The sequence below is a fragment of the Megascapheus bottae genome, chromosome 10 (genome assembly GCF_031878675.1).
Source record: "Megascapheus bottae isolate mThoBot1 chromosome 10, mThoBot2.hap1, whole genome shotgun sequence".
NCBI lineage: Eukaryota > Metazoa > Chordata > Mammalia > Rodentia > Geomyidae > Megascapheus > Megascapheus bottae.
Window position 1 is genome coordinate 58858231 of NC_143518.1, and position 14217 is coordinate 58872447.

Here is a 14217-nt window from a genome sequence, read left to right on the forward strand (position 1 = left end):
GGAGATGGAGTCTCTTGACTTTTCTACACAGGCTGGATTCAAACCATGATCCTCCAGGTCTCGGCATTCTCAGTAGCTAGGATTACAGTTTTCACCTGATACTTAGGGACAACCCTAATTCTCATAGGACTTCTAAAATACCTTGGTGCTGAGAAAAATAAATACTACTTTTCTTTTTCTGTACTAGTCCTGGAGTAGGTTCAACTCAGGACCTGGGCATTATCAATATGCTTTTCTGTTCACGGCTGGAATTCTACCATTTGAGCCACACCTCTGCTTCTAGCTTTTTGATGGTTTATTGGAGATAAGAGTCTCACAAATTTTCCAGCTGGCTTTAAACCACAATCCTCAGAACTTAGCTCCTGAGTAGCTAGGATTACAGAAGCTTATTCCACTGGTGTCTAATATATTCACAACAAATTGCTGTCATTACAGACACCAACATATGAAAGAGACATGACACCTTAGGTCAAGGAGGAGTGAAACCACTGGAGGAAGAAGTATAAATAACTAAGGCATTTTGAGTAAAATCCCAGATGTACAGAGAATGGAGAAAGTCAGAAGACAACATTAACCAACATTCAGGTGTGTCTATAGGCATGCACCTGTATCTAATGAACTACATGTGTACCATTATTCTCTGGAAATAAAAAAAAGATCTAGAGCCGGGCGCAGTGGCTCATGCCTGTAATTCTAGCTACTCAGGAGGCTGAGATCTGAGGATGGTGGTTTAAAGCCACCCTGGGTACAACAGACCCATAGACTGAAAATCTTATCTCTAATTAAATACTAGCAAAAAGGAAGTGGGGCTGTGGCTCCTGAGTTAGGGTGGTAGCCTTGAGCTGAAGAGCTCAGGGACAGCCTAGGCTCCAGAGTCAAGCCCTATGACCAGGGGTAGGGGGGAGATCCAGTACCTCTGGAAAGAGGGAGGATTGCTGTAAAGAAGAATGTGAACTTAGAAAAAACGAAACTCACACACCCTGAAACTATGCAGACTGACATTACCTTAAAAAAGAAGCCACAGCACACTTTCTGATCATCATCAGCAAACTGTTCTTTATCACTTTCTCCATCATATTTTTCAATGGACACATCGGTCTTTTCAGGGGGTTTCAAGTCCGACAGGGAGACTTCAATCAGGTTAACATTTTTAGGAGCGGTGGGTGGGAAGGTGGGCTTAGGCGAGGGGTCTGTGGGCTGCTTCAGTTGGTCCTCATTTGCTGTCAGACACACAGTCTCCATGACAGGCTGGGATAGGACTTCAGAAACCGTGGACTCACGAGGCTTGAGCTCCTTTTCTTCGGGGTTATGCTCTTGTGGTCCTGAGGCCCCTCTGCATTCCAAGTCCTCCTTTTTAGCCTCCTCCTTGGGTTTGGGTTCCTTTAACTGAGGCTCCCCGTCATCTCCAAAGCACACAAAAGACCGAGTCTGAATGGGCACCTGACTTGGGGAAAACCTTCTTAGTCGGGGAAGACTATCCACAGAGCGAGGGGGTGTCAGGGTTCGATTCAAAGGAGTTATTTTTAACTCGTTGGGCCTGGGAGTCCTTTGATTCTTAGCAGAAAAGGAGGCGCTCTTCCTGCTGGAGGCCTGCGGGGAGGGGTGAGTAGGGCGGGGAGAGTCAGATGAGAAGGGTGCTATGGTGGATGATAGGCTGGCCTGCCTGGAAGTCTTGAACTCCCGAGCATGTTTCTGTGGCGAGGGCTGTGGCGGTGAAATCACCCAGGACTGCTGCTCCCTCATCTGCATTAGCATCTCCTGCTGAAGGGACAGGCGCTGCATCTCCTGCTGGAGAAAATGCAGGGAGGAGTTCAGCTTCTCGATGGAGCGAGTGTATTCTAGGATCTCCCCTTCATTGAGAGTCTCTTCTGAGGGGCTCGCAAGGTTCCACTGCTTCTCAGGGTCCCCCGGCGTGGTTGGGGACTTCAGCCACTTGGCTGGGGGATTCTCCAAGCTTTCTTTTATATCAGCCAGGGACTTGCTCCTCTGTCCATCTGGTTTGTGTGCTTCCTTCTCCTTCACTCTGTCCGTGTAGACCTTCTCGTCCTCGGCACCTGCCGCCTCCTCGCGGAGCGGGGAGATGCCGTCTCCCTTCTTCTTCACTACAGTAAGGAAAGCTGTCCTTCCCATCTTCTGCCTCTGCTTCGTGAAAGCAGCTTCCATTTTCTTCTTCTGGGCTTCTATTGCTCGCCTCTTTTCCTCCAGTTTCATCCTAAGATGCACCATTTCTGACGCCAGCAGCTGCGTGGTATCCCGTCCTGGCGGAAGGCTGGACTCCTCAGGGATGTGGGCCCAGGCAACCACGTGAGGGATATTCAGCTCAGAGCCCTCTGGTGTGGTTTTCTGAGAACTGCTTCCGCTACTCTTCCCATCGGTATGATTCAGTTTCCTGAATTTCTGCTCAGCAAAGCTGGTCATTTTAACACCAGAACTGGAAGAAGCACTGCTTCCCGGCTGAGACTTGGTACTTACAGTACTTGGACAAGGACTCAGGGCTTCCCTGGGGTTGCTGGCTCTGATGTCATAATCCTGGAGAAATTTAGATGCGTCATCCATGTCAGAGTCCAAGCTGACAGTGTAATCCCGCAAAGAAGAGTCTTCGTCCATTGTTTCAGGAATGTCTTCAGAAGGAACATGAATTCCAGTGTCTACTTCTGTAGTGTCAGTCACAGGACTCAAGGCACCTTTTGTGTCACTTACATTGTCAGGACTCGACTGATTTAGCTTGAGATTGGAGTTAAGGATACTCATTTCCTGGCTATGAAGAAAGAAGCCATTAGCAATTTGGTCTGGCCGAGGTGCGTGAGGAGATTTTTCGGTATCATGAATTATCTGTAATGCTTCTTCAATGCTTGGAGTCTCAATCTGATTGCCAAACTCATCTAGGAGTACTCTGTTTTGTAAAGCTCCGTTGGGAAGCTTGTAAGAAATATTCTCGTTAGAGTTCAGCTCATTCGCATGAAGGGGCATGTAAGATTTGAGGTCGCTGTGAGGGTCTACATTAAGTTCTTCTTCAATGCTCTCTTCTTCCTCCCCATTTACTGGCTTGAAGGACAAGTTTTTCCGAATGTGTTTAGAGACACGATTGTTGTTCAGAGGGAGTCCTTCATTGCTAATAGAACGAGTGATTCCTCGGTTTGGAGTGGATTTTGGCACACTATCTTCTTTATCAAAAGAAATATCAAATGAAACACCATGCACAGATGATCTAGGAAAAAGTTTAGAGAAAACCCTTAAGTAATGCCAGAAAATGGATGATTTTGTGAATGTCACTAAATAAAATTATTGGGAAGTCCATTTCTTTTTTTTCTCCAGTTATTACAATTCAAGTGACCTCAAGGTAAGGTTATGCCTGTTTCTCTACTGTTTAAGCTTAGCTCCAGACCTCTCTACTATCTGCCTATGCTGCCCTTTAGATCTGCATACTAAACTAAAAGTCTAGATTTGGCATTCTGGTTAACAGCAATGGAGAGAGAGAGTTGGGGGAGCAGATATTTCTAAGTTTCATAAGGTGAATACACTTAAGACAAATTCTCTTTGCTTACCTTTTTTCTTTGGGCCATGTTCCTATGAAACCATCAACATATGACATGGATGAAGACCTTCTAATTCCTCCTTCAAATGGAAAACAGCCATTAAAATCATGTACAAAACGGGAACATACAGAAATTGAACAGATTTTATATATTTGAGGATTCATCCACAACACTGAAAGTAAGTAGATACCCTGGCGGCTCAAGCAGAAGAATGCTAGCTCTGAGCTAAAAGGCTAAATAAAAGGTCAAGGTCCTGAGTTCAAGTGCTGTTGCTTGTACAAAAAAAAAAAGTGAAGGCTGTATAGAATGGCACACACTTGTAATCCTGAATTTAGGAGGCTGAAAGCTAGACTGGCTTGAGTTCCATAGTGAGAGTCACTCTTGAAAAGAAAGCACCAGGACTGGGACATAGCTCAGTTAGGAGGGAGCTTTCTAAGCAGGTAATATGCAAGGCACTGGGTTTGATTCACAGCACCACATAAAAAGAAAAGCAAGCACCGACTCCGACTTTCTTTTCTTTTGTATATTCACAACGACTTTTCTGATGGGGTATTTACTTACATCAAATCTCAATCATTTCCCAGATAGCCTACCCGAAATAGCATTATTTTGGATAAGGTTTCTCAAATACATTACCTGAGGCTGAAGAAGGAGCATGGGGCCGTGAGTACCTGGAAAACAAATGACAAGGCTGTGTGAAAGTGGCTCTCCCTCACTGCAGTGTACAATACATTCGAAAGATTGATTCTGTTTCAGGTCTTTCACAAATTTTATACAGAATGGCTAAAGAAATAATACTATATCATTTCTGATTATAAAATGTTTAAGTAAAATTTTATATAGTTTAGTCAACTTTAAGTTCCCTCATATATATATTTCAATGCTCTTAAGAGAAAAGATACATTATTTTCATTCTACCAATAGGAAAAAGAAATAAGATTACTAATGAAGCTCAGCAATTTGAAATGTATGTTCTAACTAAATTTCTAAAAGCTACAGACAGAAAGAACACTTGGAAAAGATGACAAGAATGCCAGCCTCCTCGTTCATGGATTGGTGCTTCTATGTCCCAGCTGTACACTGAAGTCCTCCAGTCCTACAAAGAAATACAGCTCTCTTTCCTTATTTCATTCTATCCTATTCCACTTTATGCAGGAAATTAGACTGTCTCAGATCATAATGATGTTTGGCTGGATCAAGCGATTCTCTCAGTTTAAAGCTGCCATTTACCCTCCTGCAAATAAAGTGAGGGTAAACAACATAAATTGGGGGGACAGGATGGAGTGATTTTTGTAGTTCATCCAAACAACATTTCAGCTAATATAAACTGTTCTCAGCACACACGAAGACCTAGGTTCAATTCCTCAGTACCACATCCACAGAAAAAGCTGGACGTGGTACAGTGGCTCAAGTGGTAGAGCTCTAGCCTTGAGAAAACTCAGGCCCCGAGTTCAAGCTCTAGGACTGGAAAACAAAACAAAACTGGGAATAAAACAAGTCAATCAAAGGATTTAAAGATATTAATATATATATATTATATCCATGTCACATTACTATTTAAGGAAAGCTTAATTAATGACCTTTTCCCCAAAGCACACACCTGAAGATGAGGCACACTCTGCCTGATTGTGTGCTCTCCCCCCAACCCCCACTGCTCACCATGCATAGCAGTCTTATGTGTGGTCACTTGTTGGGGCTCCAAGACTCTCACTGTACCTTGTCGACCTCATTTGTGATAATCACTTCCACAGTATCTCCTCTCCTCAGCTCTACATAAACTTAGATACAACTTCTTTGTTTATTAAGATGTATTTACTCGGCCGAGAGTTTGGCCTAGTGGTAGAGTGCTTGCCTAGCATGCACGAAGACCCAGGTTCAATTCCTCAGTATCGCATACATAGAAATAAGCCAGAAGTGGTGCTGAGGCTCAAGTGGTAGAGTTCTAGCCTTGAGAAAAATCCAAGGACAGTGCTCAGGCCCTGAGCTCAAGCCCAGGACTGGCAAAAAAAAAAAAAAAAAAAAAGTTATTTACTATTTTCTTTCCCAGATAGCTAAAATATCTGAAAACCCATGTTCACATTACAGAGGATTTTGTATAGCTCTCAAATAAGCTGCGTGGCTGGTGGGAATGTTGTTTGCTTGGCCTATCTTTTATCCTTATTTAGACACAAGGACATTTGTAGATGTGACTAACTATATTACTCTTGAGTATAGAAGCCTTCTTCAAAACTTTTATAGAGTATTAGAGAACTACAAGGGGTCCTGTGGAGGCTCACAGAAGAAAGAAGACTAGGAGCCTAGAATGACATAGAATAAATAACCTTTAAGGAAAAGACTTTGATATCTGTGTTATTAGAAAAAAAAAGGTTTCAGCTAAGAAAAAGTAGCCACTCAGGAAGATGAGAAAGAAAAGATAAATAAGAAGAAAAAAAATGAGTCTATCATGTACCTAAATTAAAACATTTTTCTGCCAGGTGCTGGTGGTTCATACCTGTAATCCTAGCTACTCGGGAGACTGACATCTGAGGATCACAGTTCAAAAAGCCAGCTCAGGAAGGAAAGTCCAAGAGACTTATCTCCACCTAACTACCAGAAGATCAGAAGAAGTGCTGTGGTTCAAAGTGGTAGAGCACTAGCTTTAAGTGAAATAGTTCAGGGACAGAGCTCAGGCACTACGTTCAACAACCCGCCTAGCATGCATGAAGACCTGGGTTTAATCCCTCAGTACCATACATGTAGAAAAAGCCAGAATGGCACTGTGGCTCAAGTGGTAGAGCACTAGCCTTGGGAAAGCTCAAAGATAGTGCTTAGCCCTTGAGTTTAAGCCCCAGGACTGGGGAGGGGGGGGTAAAGAGGACCCAAGAATATCAAACATTTTCTACATTTTCAAGGACATAAATATCACCATGTAACCAATCAGAGAATAAAATATTTAGAAGGTGTTTCTTCTGGGAAAAACTAGATCAGCAATATTTTAACTTAGTTCTTTTGTCTCCTTTTGCAGAGGCATTAAGAAATAAAAAAAACTCTGCTGGGCACTGGCGGCACACACCTATAAGCCCAGCTACTCAGGAGGCTTGAGATCCACTGCAGTTCAAAGTCAGCCCCGGCATGAATGTCCATGACCCTTATCCCCAATTAGCCACCAGAAAAACGGAAGCAGTACTGTGGCTCAAGGAGTACTACCCTTGAGCTGAAGAGCTCAGGGACAGTGCCCAAGACAAGCAAAATCAATCAATCAATCAATCAATCCTAAAAAATGCCAGGTGTTGGTGGCTCATTCCTGTAATCCTAGCTACTCACGAGACTGAGATCTGAGGATCACTGTTTGAAAGCAGCATGGTAAAAAAAAGTCTGTGAAACTCTATCGCCAACTAACCACCAGAACACCACAATTAAAGATGTGGCTCAAGTGGAAGAGCTCTCATCTCGGGCACTAAAGTTCAGGGACAATGCCCAGGCCCTGAGTTCAAGCCCCAGAACCCACACAAAACAAACAACAACAACAAAAAAAACTCCACAAAATGTTGAAAAAGTAATAAGAAAATTTACAGCAGTAATCATGAGTTAGGGAAAGAAAACTTTCTAAGACATAGCACTGCAGAGTTCGGAAAGGCAGGAAGGCCTAACAAGGAAGAATATCCCCTACAGTGTGCAGTCATGCCTCAGCTTTCATATTCAAAATGGCCCACACTTTAGAAAGAAATCTTTAATATGAAAACTAGATGGCAGCTTCACAATGGATGCTTTTTAATAAAGCCAAGCATCTATGCACAAAGTACTTTGAATTTTTTGCTCATAATTTTAAAATGAATTTTAATAGTTTTGCTCTTTTTTTTTTTTTTGTGGTTATAGGGCTTGAACTCCACCTGGGCACTGTCCCTGAGCTCTTCAGCTCAAGGTTACCCTTGTGCCAAGCCCCACTTTCCATTTTCTTGAGGTTGTTTCAGGTCCTTTTGTGCCCAGGCTGGCTTTAAACCTTGATCCTTAGGTCTCAGCCTCCTGAGTAGCTAGGATTACAGGCGTGAGCCACCACGCCTGGTGTTCTACTCAAATTTCCAAAAAATCCATAAACCATCATTTTTGTCAACTCAGTTCCTGAATTCATCCTTACAAAGCTAAATTTAATATTTTAATTGTTTTACTGCTGTCTCTCAATAGAAACTAAAAAACAAAACAAAGGGAAAAATTACTTAAAACATTTCTTTAGGCCAGGAGTTCGGCCTAGTGGTAGAGTGCTTGACTAGCATGCACGAAGACCTAGGTTCAATTCCTCGGTACCACATATATAGAAAAAAGCCAGAAATGGTGCTGTGGCTCAAGAGGGTAGAGCTCTAGCCTTAAGAAAGCCCAAGGACAGTGCCCAGGCCCCACGTTCAATGCCCAGGACTGGCAAAAAACAAATAAACAACAACAAAAAAACATTCTTTTAAAAAAATCTTAAATTTGAAAATATGAATATAATTTAGACTATTACAACTTATTTAAAATCCAACTATAAGTTTTTAAATTTTATTAACTACAAAATGGTATCGGAACTCATCAGCAATGGGAAAAGTGGAATCACTGAGGAATCTACCTTGAAGTGACGTCAGAACTGGATGAGCCATCCAAGAGGTTTCTTCTGGCAGCATTCAGGACAGGAACTGATGGCCTGTCTTTCACAGATTGCGCTAGAATAAAGATAAAACTCCAAAATCACTCATGCAGCTTGTTTCTAACATTTCAGGAAATCTGATTTACTAGTTACAGAAAAATCACAGTATTTGTAGCTTTTATTCCTCGCCTCCCACACCCTTTAATGGGGTTGGGGATGGACCCTGATATGTCACTCATGGTACAGGACAGCCCTCTTTTTCTCTCTTAAACAATTCCTTCTTCTTGCATCAAACCACTCCCCCTCCCAGACCTTCTTCCCCATTTGTTTTGTTTCGTATTTTCCCTGGAGCCAGGGTGAATTCAGGCTCTGAATTCCAGATCCTCTGACTCTACCTCTCAAGTGCTGGGATTGCAGACATGGTGGATCATCCCTATCACATTCTCTTTTTAAACTTGTGGTAAATCCTTCTTAAAGTGCTTTGACTAGTAAATATTCACATGGAGTAGAGCTGCCATAAAAGAGATACTTAAAGATAAATTTGTAAGCCTCATTTTGTGAAATCTTTCATAGAGTCTCAGATACATATGGCCACTTTTGCTTGTTGTGAAAAGTGACATTTGGTAGTCAAAAGTGGACAGGATTTCACTGGAGAATAATTAACTTACTAAATAGTTTAAATTTTTGTAATTTACTCTGGGTTTGGTTTTTTTTTTTTTGGTCAGTACTAGGGTTTGAACTCAAGGCCTGAACACTGTCCTTGGGCTTGCTTAAGGCTAGAACCTTACCACTTGAGCCACAGCACCATTTCTGCCTTTTCTATGTATGTGGTACCAAGGAATTGAACCTGGGTCTTGGTGCATGCTAGGCAAGCGCTCTACTACTAGGCCAAACTCCAGCCAATAGTTTACTTTTGACTGACATTTAATATAACCGATGTTGGAATTCACAGCTTCACAGATGAAATCACAAAAAAAATAAACTTTATGTTAAATGCAGTAAATTGTACAAATATTATTTTGAAATGACTATTAAGTAAGACTTACCATTAAATAATTAAGACCTTACTTAACAGTCCTAGAGAAGGACCATTTTTTGTTAGCCATGGGGCTTGAACTCTGGGCCTGGCCACTATTCCTGAGTTCTTCACTCGAGGCTACCACTGTACCCCTGGAGCCACAGCGCCACCTCCAGTTTTCTGGTGGTTAATTGGAGATAAGAGTCTCACAGACTTTTTGTGTCCAGAGTGGCTTTGAACCTCAGTCCTTAGATCTCAGCCGCCTGAATAGCTAGGATTATAGGTGTGAGCCACCGACAATGGCTGAGAAGGATCATTTTGTTGTTGTTGGCCATGGAACTTGAACTCAGAGCTTGGTCACTGTCCTTGAGTGCTTTTGCTCCAGGCTACCACTTTGAGCCACATCTCTACTCCTGGTTTTCTGGTGGTTAATTGGAGATAAGAGTTTCACAAACTTTCCTATTTAGGCTAGATCTGAACTACCATTCTCAGATTTCAGACTCCTAAGTAGCCATGATTACAGATAAAAGGCACCAGTGCCTAGCTGAGGGAAAGATCTTAACCTCTTTAAATTTTCTTTGTTATTTAATTGGCTTAATGTTCAATATTTGCTTTACACAGGTGAGAGACTTCAACAGACCATATGTCCACTATTATGTTTCACAGAACTCTGAGTGAAGTAAGTTAAAAATATCCCTTGGGGGGCTGAGAGTTTGGTCTAGTGGTAGAGTGCTCGCCTAGCATGCACAAAGACCAGGGTTCGATTCCTCGGTATCACATACAAGGAAAAAGAAGTGGTGCTGTGGCTCAAGTGTTAGAACACTAGCCTTGAGAAAGTCCAAGGACAGTGCTTAGGCCCTGAGTTCAAGCCCGAGAACTGGCATATACCCTTGGGTATTCTTTCCTCCTTGATTTCTTTCTCTCTTGTTTTTGTGAGGTGACAGAAGTAACTAGAATGATTGGGAAAACTTGGGGCCACGGAATGCTGCTAAGTATCTGTAAGGCATAATAATCATGCTTTATGTTTGGCAAAAGGAAGAACTGGTCCAGTAATTTTTTTTGCTGGAAAGGCGATTAGGAGACTGAACTTATCATTTAGAATCATTTTTCCCTCTAAAAGTAAGCCTCTTCTTTTGTAATGGAAGTGAATGGAAAAATCTATTTTGCTCATGCTAAATTTTGCTTTATAGGAACTGGTAAAGGGAGTCTTGTTCTTTATTCCTGGGAATCTTTATAGTAACCATTTTGTTTCACATTAGTTTTGCTCTTATTGAATATCACCAACAAATTATGATATATTAATAATAATAGCCTGCTCAGTTTGAAAATATATGTGCATTTAGCTGTGCTGTCAACTTTGGAAAAAAGTATCCCAGTTTACCGTGTTGAGTTGGCATTGTACAGAAATTAATAGTCATATTGGTCTAGAAACGTTAAACTTAATTTTTTTTCATTTGTACAGGGGTAAACACACTGTATTAAATATGTAAGGTCTTATCTATGTGGTTTTGATTACAGAAACTAATAAAATATTCTCTAAATAAAAAAAATATATGTGCAAACAAATCCTATTATGCTTTAATAGAAAATTTGAGTTGTAGATTAACACCAGGTCATTCTGTGAATGGATTCTGGATAATATAATGCTAAAACAAAGAACCAGGGATAGGAATAATCAAAAACTAGAAATAGAAGTAAAAGATGCAAAGAGAAGCAAATGTTACACACTTAAATTAAAAACAATGTACAATAATGCTTCAAATTCCAGTCCATTCTCTTTATTTTCTTTCTTTTCATCACAATCATGATTTAGGCATTAAAGGTATTAAAATATTTATACTTGATCAAAGCTATAATCAAGTTGATGGTACCAGATCTCAAAAGAATAAACAGACAAGGGGCCGGGAGTTTGGTCTAGTGGTAGAGTGCCTGCCTAGCATGCATGAAGACCTGGGTTTGATTCCTCAGTACCATATATATCCAAAAAAGCCGGAAGTGGTGCTGTGGCTCAAGTGACAGAGCTCTGGACTTGAGAAAGCCCAAGGACAATGCTCAGGCCCCAAGTTCAGGCTCCAGGACTGGCAAAAGAAGAAAAAAAGAAAAGACAAAAAAAGAAAAAGAAAGCACAGATCCCTGAGTTCAAGCTCTAGTACCGGCATACAGAAACACATTAAAAACAAAACAAAACAGGGAATGGAGCCATGGTTCAAGGGGTAGGACAGCAGCCTTGAGCTGAAAAGCTCAGGGGCAATGCCCAGGCCCAGAGTTCAAGACCCATGACCCACAAAAAACCAGACCATGTAGAATTTGCATTTTTCCTACATTAAAAATGGAAGAGAGATTACCTCCATGTGGATGAACAACTCGAGGCTGCACAAAGGACGGCTTCACAACCTCAAACCACCAGAAGAGCTCTGCCATGAACACCAAGTAATTACTCTGAATAAGAAAGGTAAGGATAATTTTTAAAATAACAATTTTTAAAACACCAACTTAGGTAAAAAGTAATCACAAATTCATGCATGATGAACAGAATTATAATCTGTTTTATCTATTCAAATAGAGGCTTAAATCCTACTTGAGTGCTTGCCTAGCACACACAAAGACCTGGGTTAGACTCCTTGGTACCACATACAAAGAAAAAGCCAGAAGTGGTTCTGTGGCTCAAATGGTAGAGTTATAGCCTTGAGAAAGCACAAGGACAGTGCTCAGGCCCTGAGTTCAAGCACAGGGATTGGTACAAAAAAAACCAACAACAAATTATTACTGAAAATATTGAGGTTTCCCCACTGTTGGGCCTTCTTCCTCCTATCTGCTAATTTTGAATAATCTTCAAGGTACTCTACATCCTCCCATAGGCTTCATGCACTCTTGGTTTATAATCCTCAAGGTGCTTTACTTCCTTCATTATGCTCCATGCACTCTGGTTTGTGTCTTCTATCTCTTATCTGACAGTTCCAGAAGATGACTATATACAGGAGAATCAAGGATAACTCTCATCGACACTTTCATATATTAGCATGGAGAAGACCAGGAGAAACACACAATGAGAAGAATCATCCCCAGCTATTGGTGTGTCAGTCATTAAGGGTAAGATGATGGAAGAAAGGCAGACTTTGGTAAAGTTTTTTCTTTAGGTATTTGTTTTCCCTCTTAACTTCCATGACATTCAATGTGCTCTACGAAATAGTTTTTTTTTGTTTTGGGTTTTTTTTTTTTTTTTTTTTTTGGTGTCTATCCTGAGGCCCTGAGTCCAGGGCATAGGTACTCTTCTGGTTTTTAGGGCTTTTTTCTCCCCCCTCAAGGTTAGCACTCTACCACTGACCCACACCTTTACTTCCAGCTTTAAACTCATTAACTGGAGATAAGAATCTCATGAACATTTCTGCCCCAGCTGGTTCAGAAACACAATCCTCAGATCTCAGCCTCATGAGTAGCTAGCTAGAATTACAGGCATGAGCCACCAGCTCCTGGCAGGGCTTGGTTGGTTTTCAATTTTTTTTTTTTTTTTGCTGGTCCTGGGCACTCTTCCTAATAAGCCTCTTGGTATTCAAGGCTAGCTCTCTACCACTTGAACACAGCATGACTTCTGGCTTTTTCTGAGTAGTTTATGAGGGATAGGAGTCTCACAGACTTTCTTACCTGGACTGGATTCAAACCATCTTTGAATCTCAGCCTCTTAAATAGCTGGTGATTACAGACATGAGCTACTGGCACTCAGCTCTGGCAGCTTTATTAAAAATTACCCAGAACACAAAACACATATTTATGGAATAGAAATACAAGTGAGGGATGCCCACTCTTCCCACTTCTCTTCAATATAGTGCTGGAACCCTTAGCCAGAGCAGTAAGACAAGAGAAGGACATCAAAGGGATCCACATAAGGAAAGAAGAAATTTAAACTATTCCTATTCACAGATGACATGATCCTATACTTGAACAACCTAATAAACTCCACTCCCAAACTCCTAGAACTAATAAACCACTTTAGCAACGTGGCAGGATACAAAATCAACCTTCAAAAGTCAGTAGTTTTTCTGTATGCCAACAATACATAAACAGAAGGTGAAATCAAGAAAATGATTCCATTTGCAATAGTCCCCAAAAGAATAAAATATTTAGAAATTAACTTAACTAAAGATATAAGGGAATTATTTAATAAAAACTCCTCTATAAAAGCCTATAGAAAGAAATCAAAGAGGATACCAGGAAATGGAAAGACATCCCATGCTCATAGATGGCCATACTGCCAAAAATGATACAATGCAATACCCATCAAAATCCCAAAGACATTCTTTACTGAAATAGAGGGCATAATCCAAAGGTTCATATGGAATAAGAAAAGACCTAGAATAGCCAAACCAATTCTAGGCTAAAAGAGCAATGCAGGTGGCATTACAGTATCAGACCTCAAACTCTACTATCGAGCCAAAATATCAAAAACAGCATGGTACTGGCACAAAAATAGACCAGAAATCAATGGAACAGAAGATTCAGAAATAAAACCACAAACCTACAGTCAACATATATTCGACAAAGGAACCAGAGATATACTGTGGAATAAACACAGCCTCTTCAATTACTGGTGCTGGGAAAACTGGACAGCCACATGCATAAAATTAAAAATTGATCCCAGCCTGTTGCCAAGCACAAGCATTAACTCAAAATGGATCAAAGACCTCAATATCAGACCTGAAACTCTGAAACTGCTACATGATAGTGTAGCAGAGACACTGGAACTCATAGGCACAGGCAAAAACTACTGCATTAATTACCCCTTAATACCTTAATAATAACAATGAATTATACTAAAAATATTTCAAGGATCTTGGTAACTATCTTAATAACATAATTGTATTGTTGGGCCACAAGAGGGCAGTACAGTCAAGAAATATTTTCCTCAGGAACTAAGGCTCATGAAGGTTTTTTTTTTTTAACCCCTGAAATTATGATGATTAAATGACAATAAACTGCCATCATAGTCCAGGACTGACAGCACATTAATTTCACTTAAAATCTTTGCTTCTTAAGGTCAGGTAGAGTTACATATTTAAGTGTCAATAATA

General features: G+C 40.8%; 1 protein-coding gene across 2 annotated transcripts in view; it reads right to left on the reverse strand.

Moving 5' to 3' along the window:
• Camsap2 (calmodulin regulated spectrin associated protein family member 2) overlaps positions 1-14217 on the reverse strand; it is an 82678-nt gene that overhangs the window by 9882 nt on the left and 58579 nt on the right. For both annotated transcript variants that reach the window (XM_090341447.1, XM_090341448.1), the window contains 5 exons: positions 11497-11590; positions 8116-8209; positions 4173-4207; positions 3546-3615; positions 1006-3208 (listed from right to left, as the gene is read on the reverse strand). In XM_090341447.1, the coding sequence (XP_090197573.1) occupies positions 1006-3208; positions 3546-3615; positions 4173-4207; positions 8116-8209; positions 11497-11590 (2496 nt within the window). The remainder of the gene's footprint in view (positions 1-1005; positions 3209-3545; positions 3616-4172; positions 4208-8115; positions 8210-11496; positions 11591-14217) is intronic.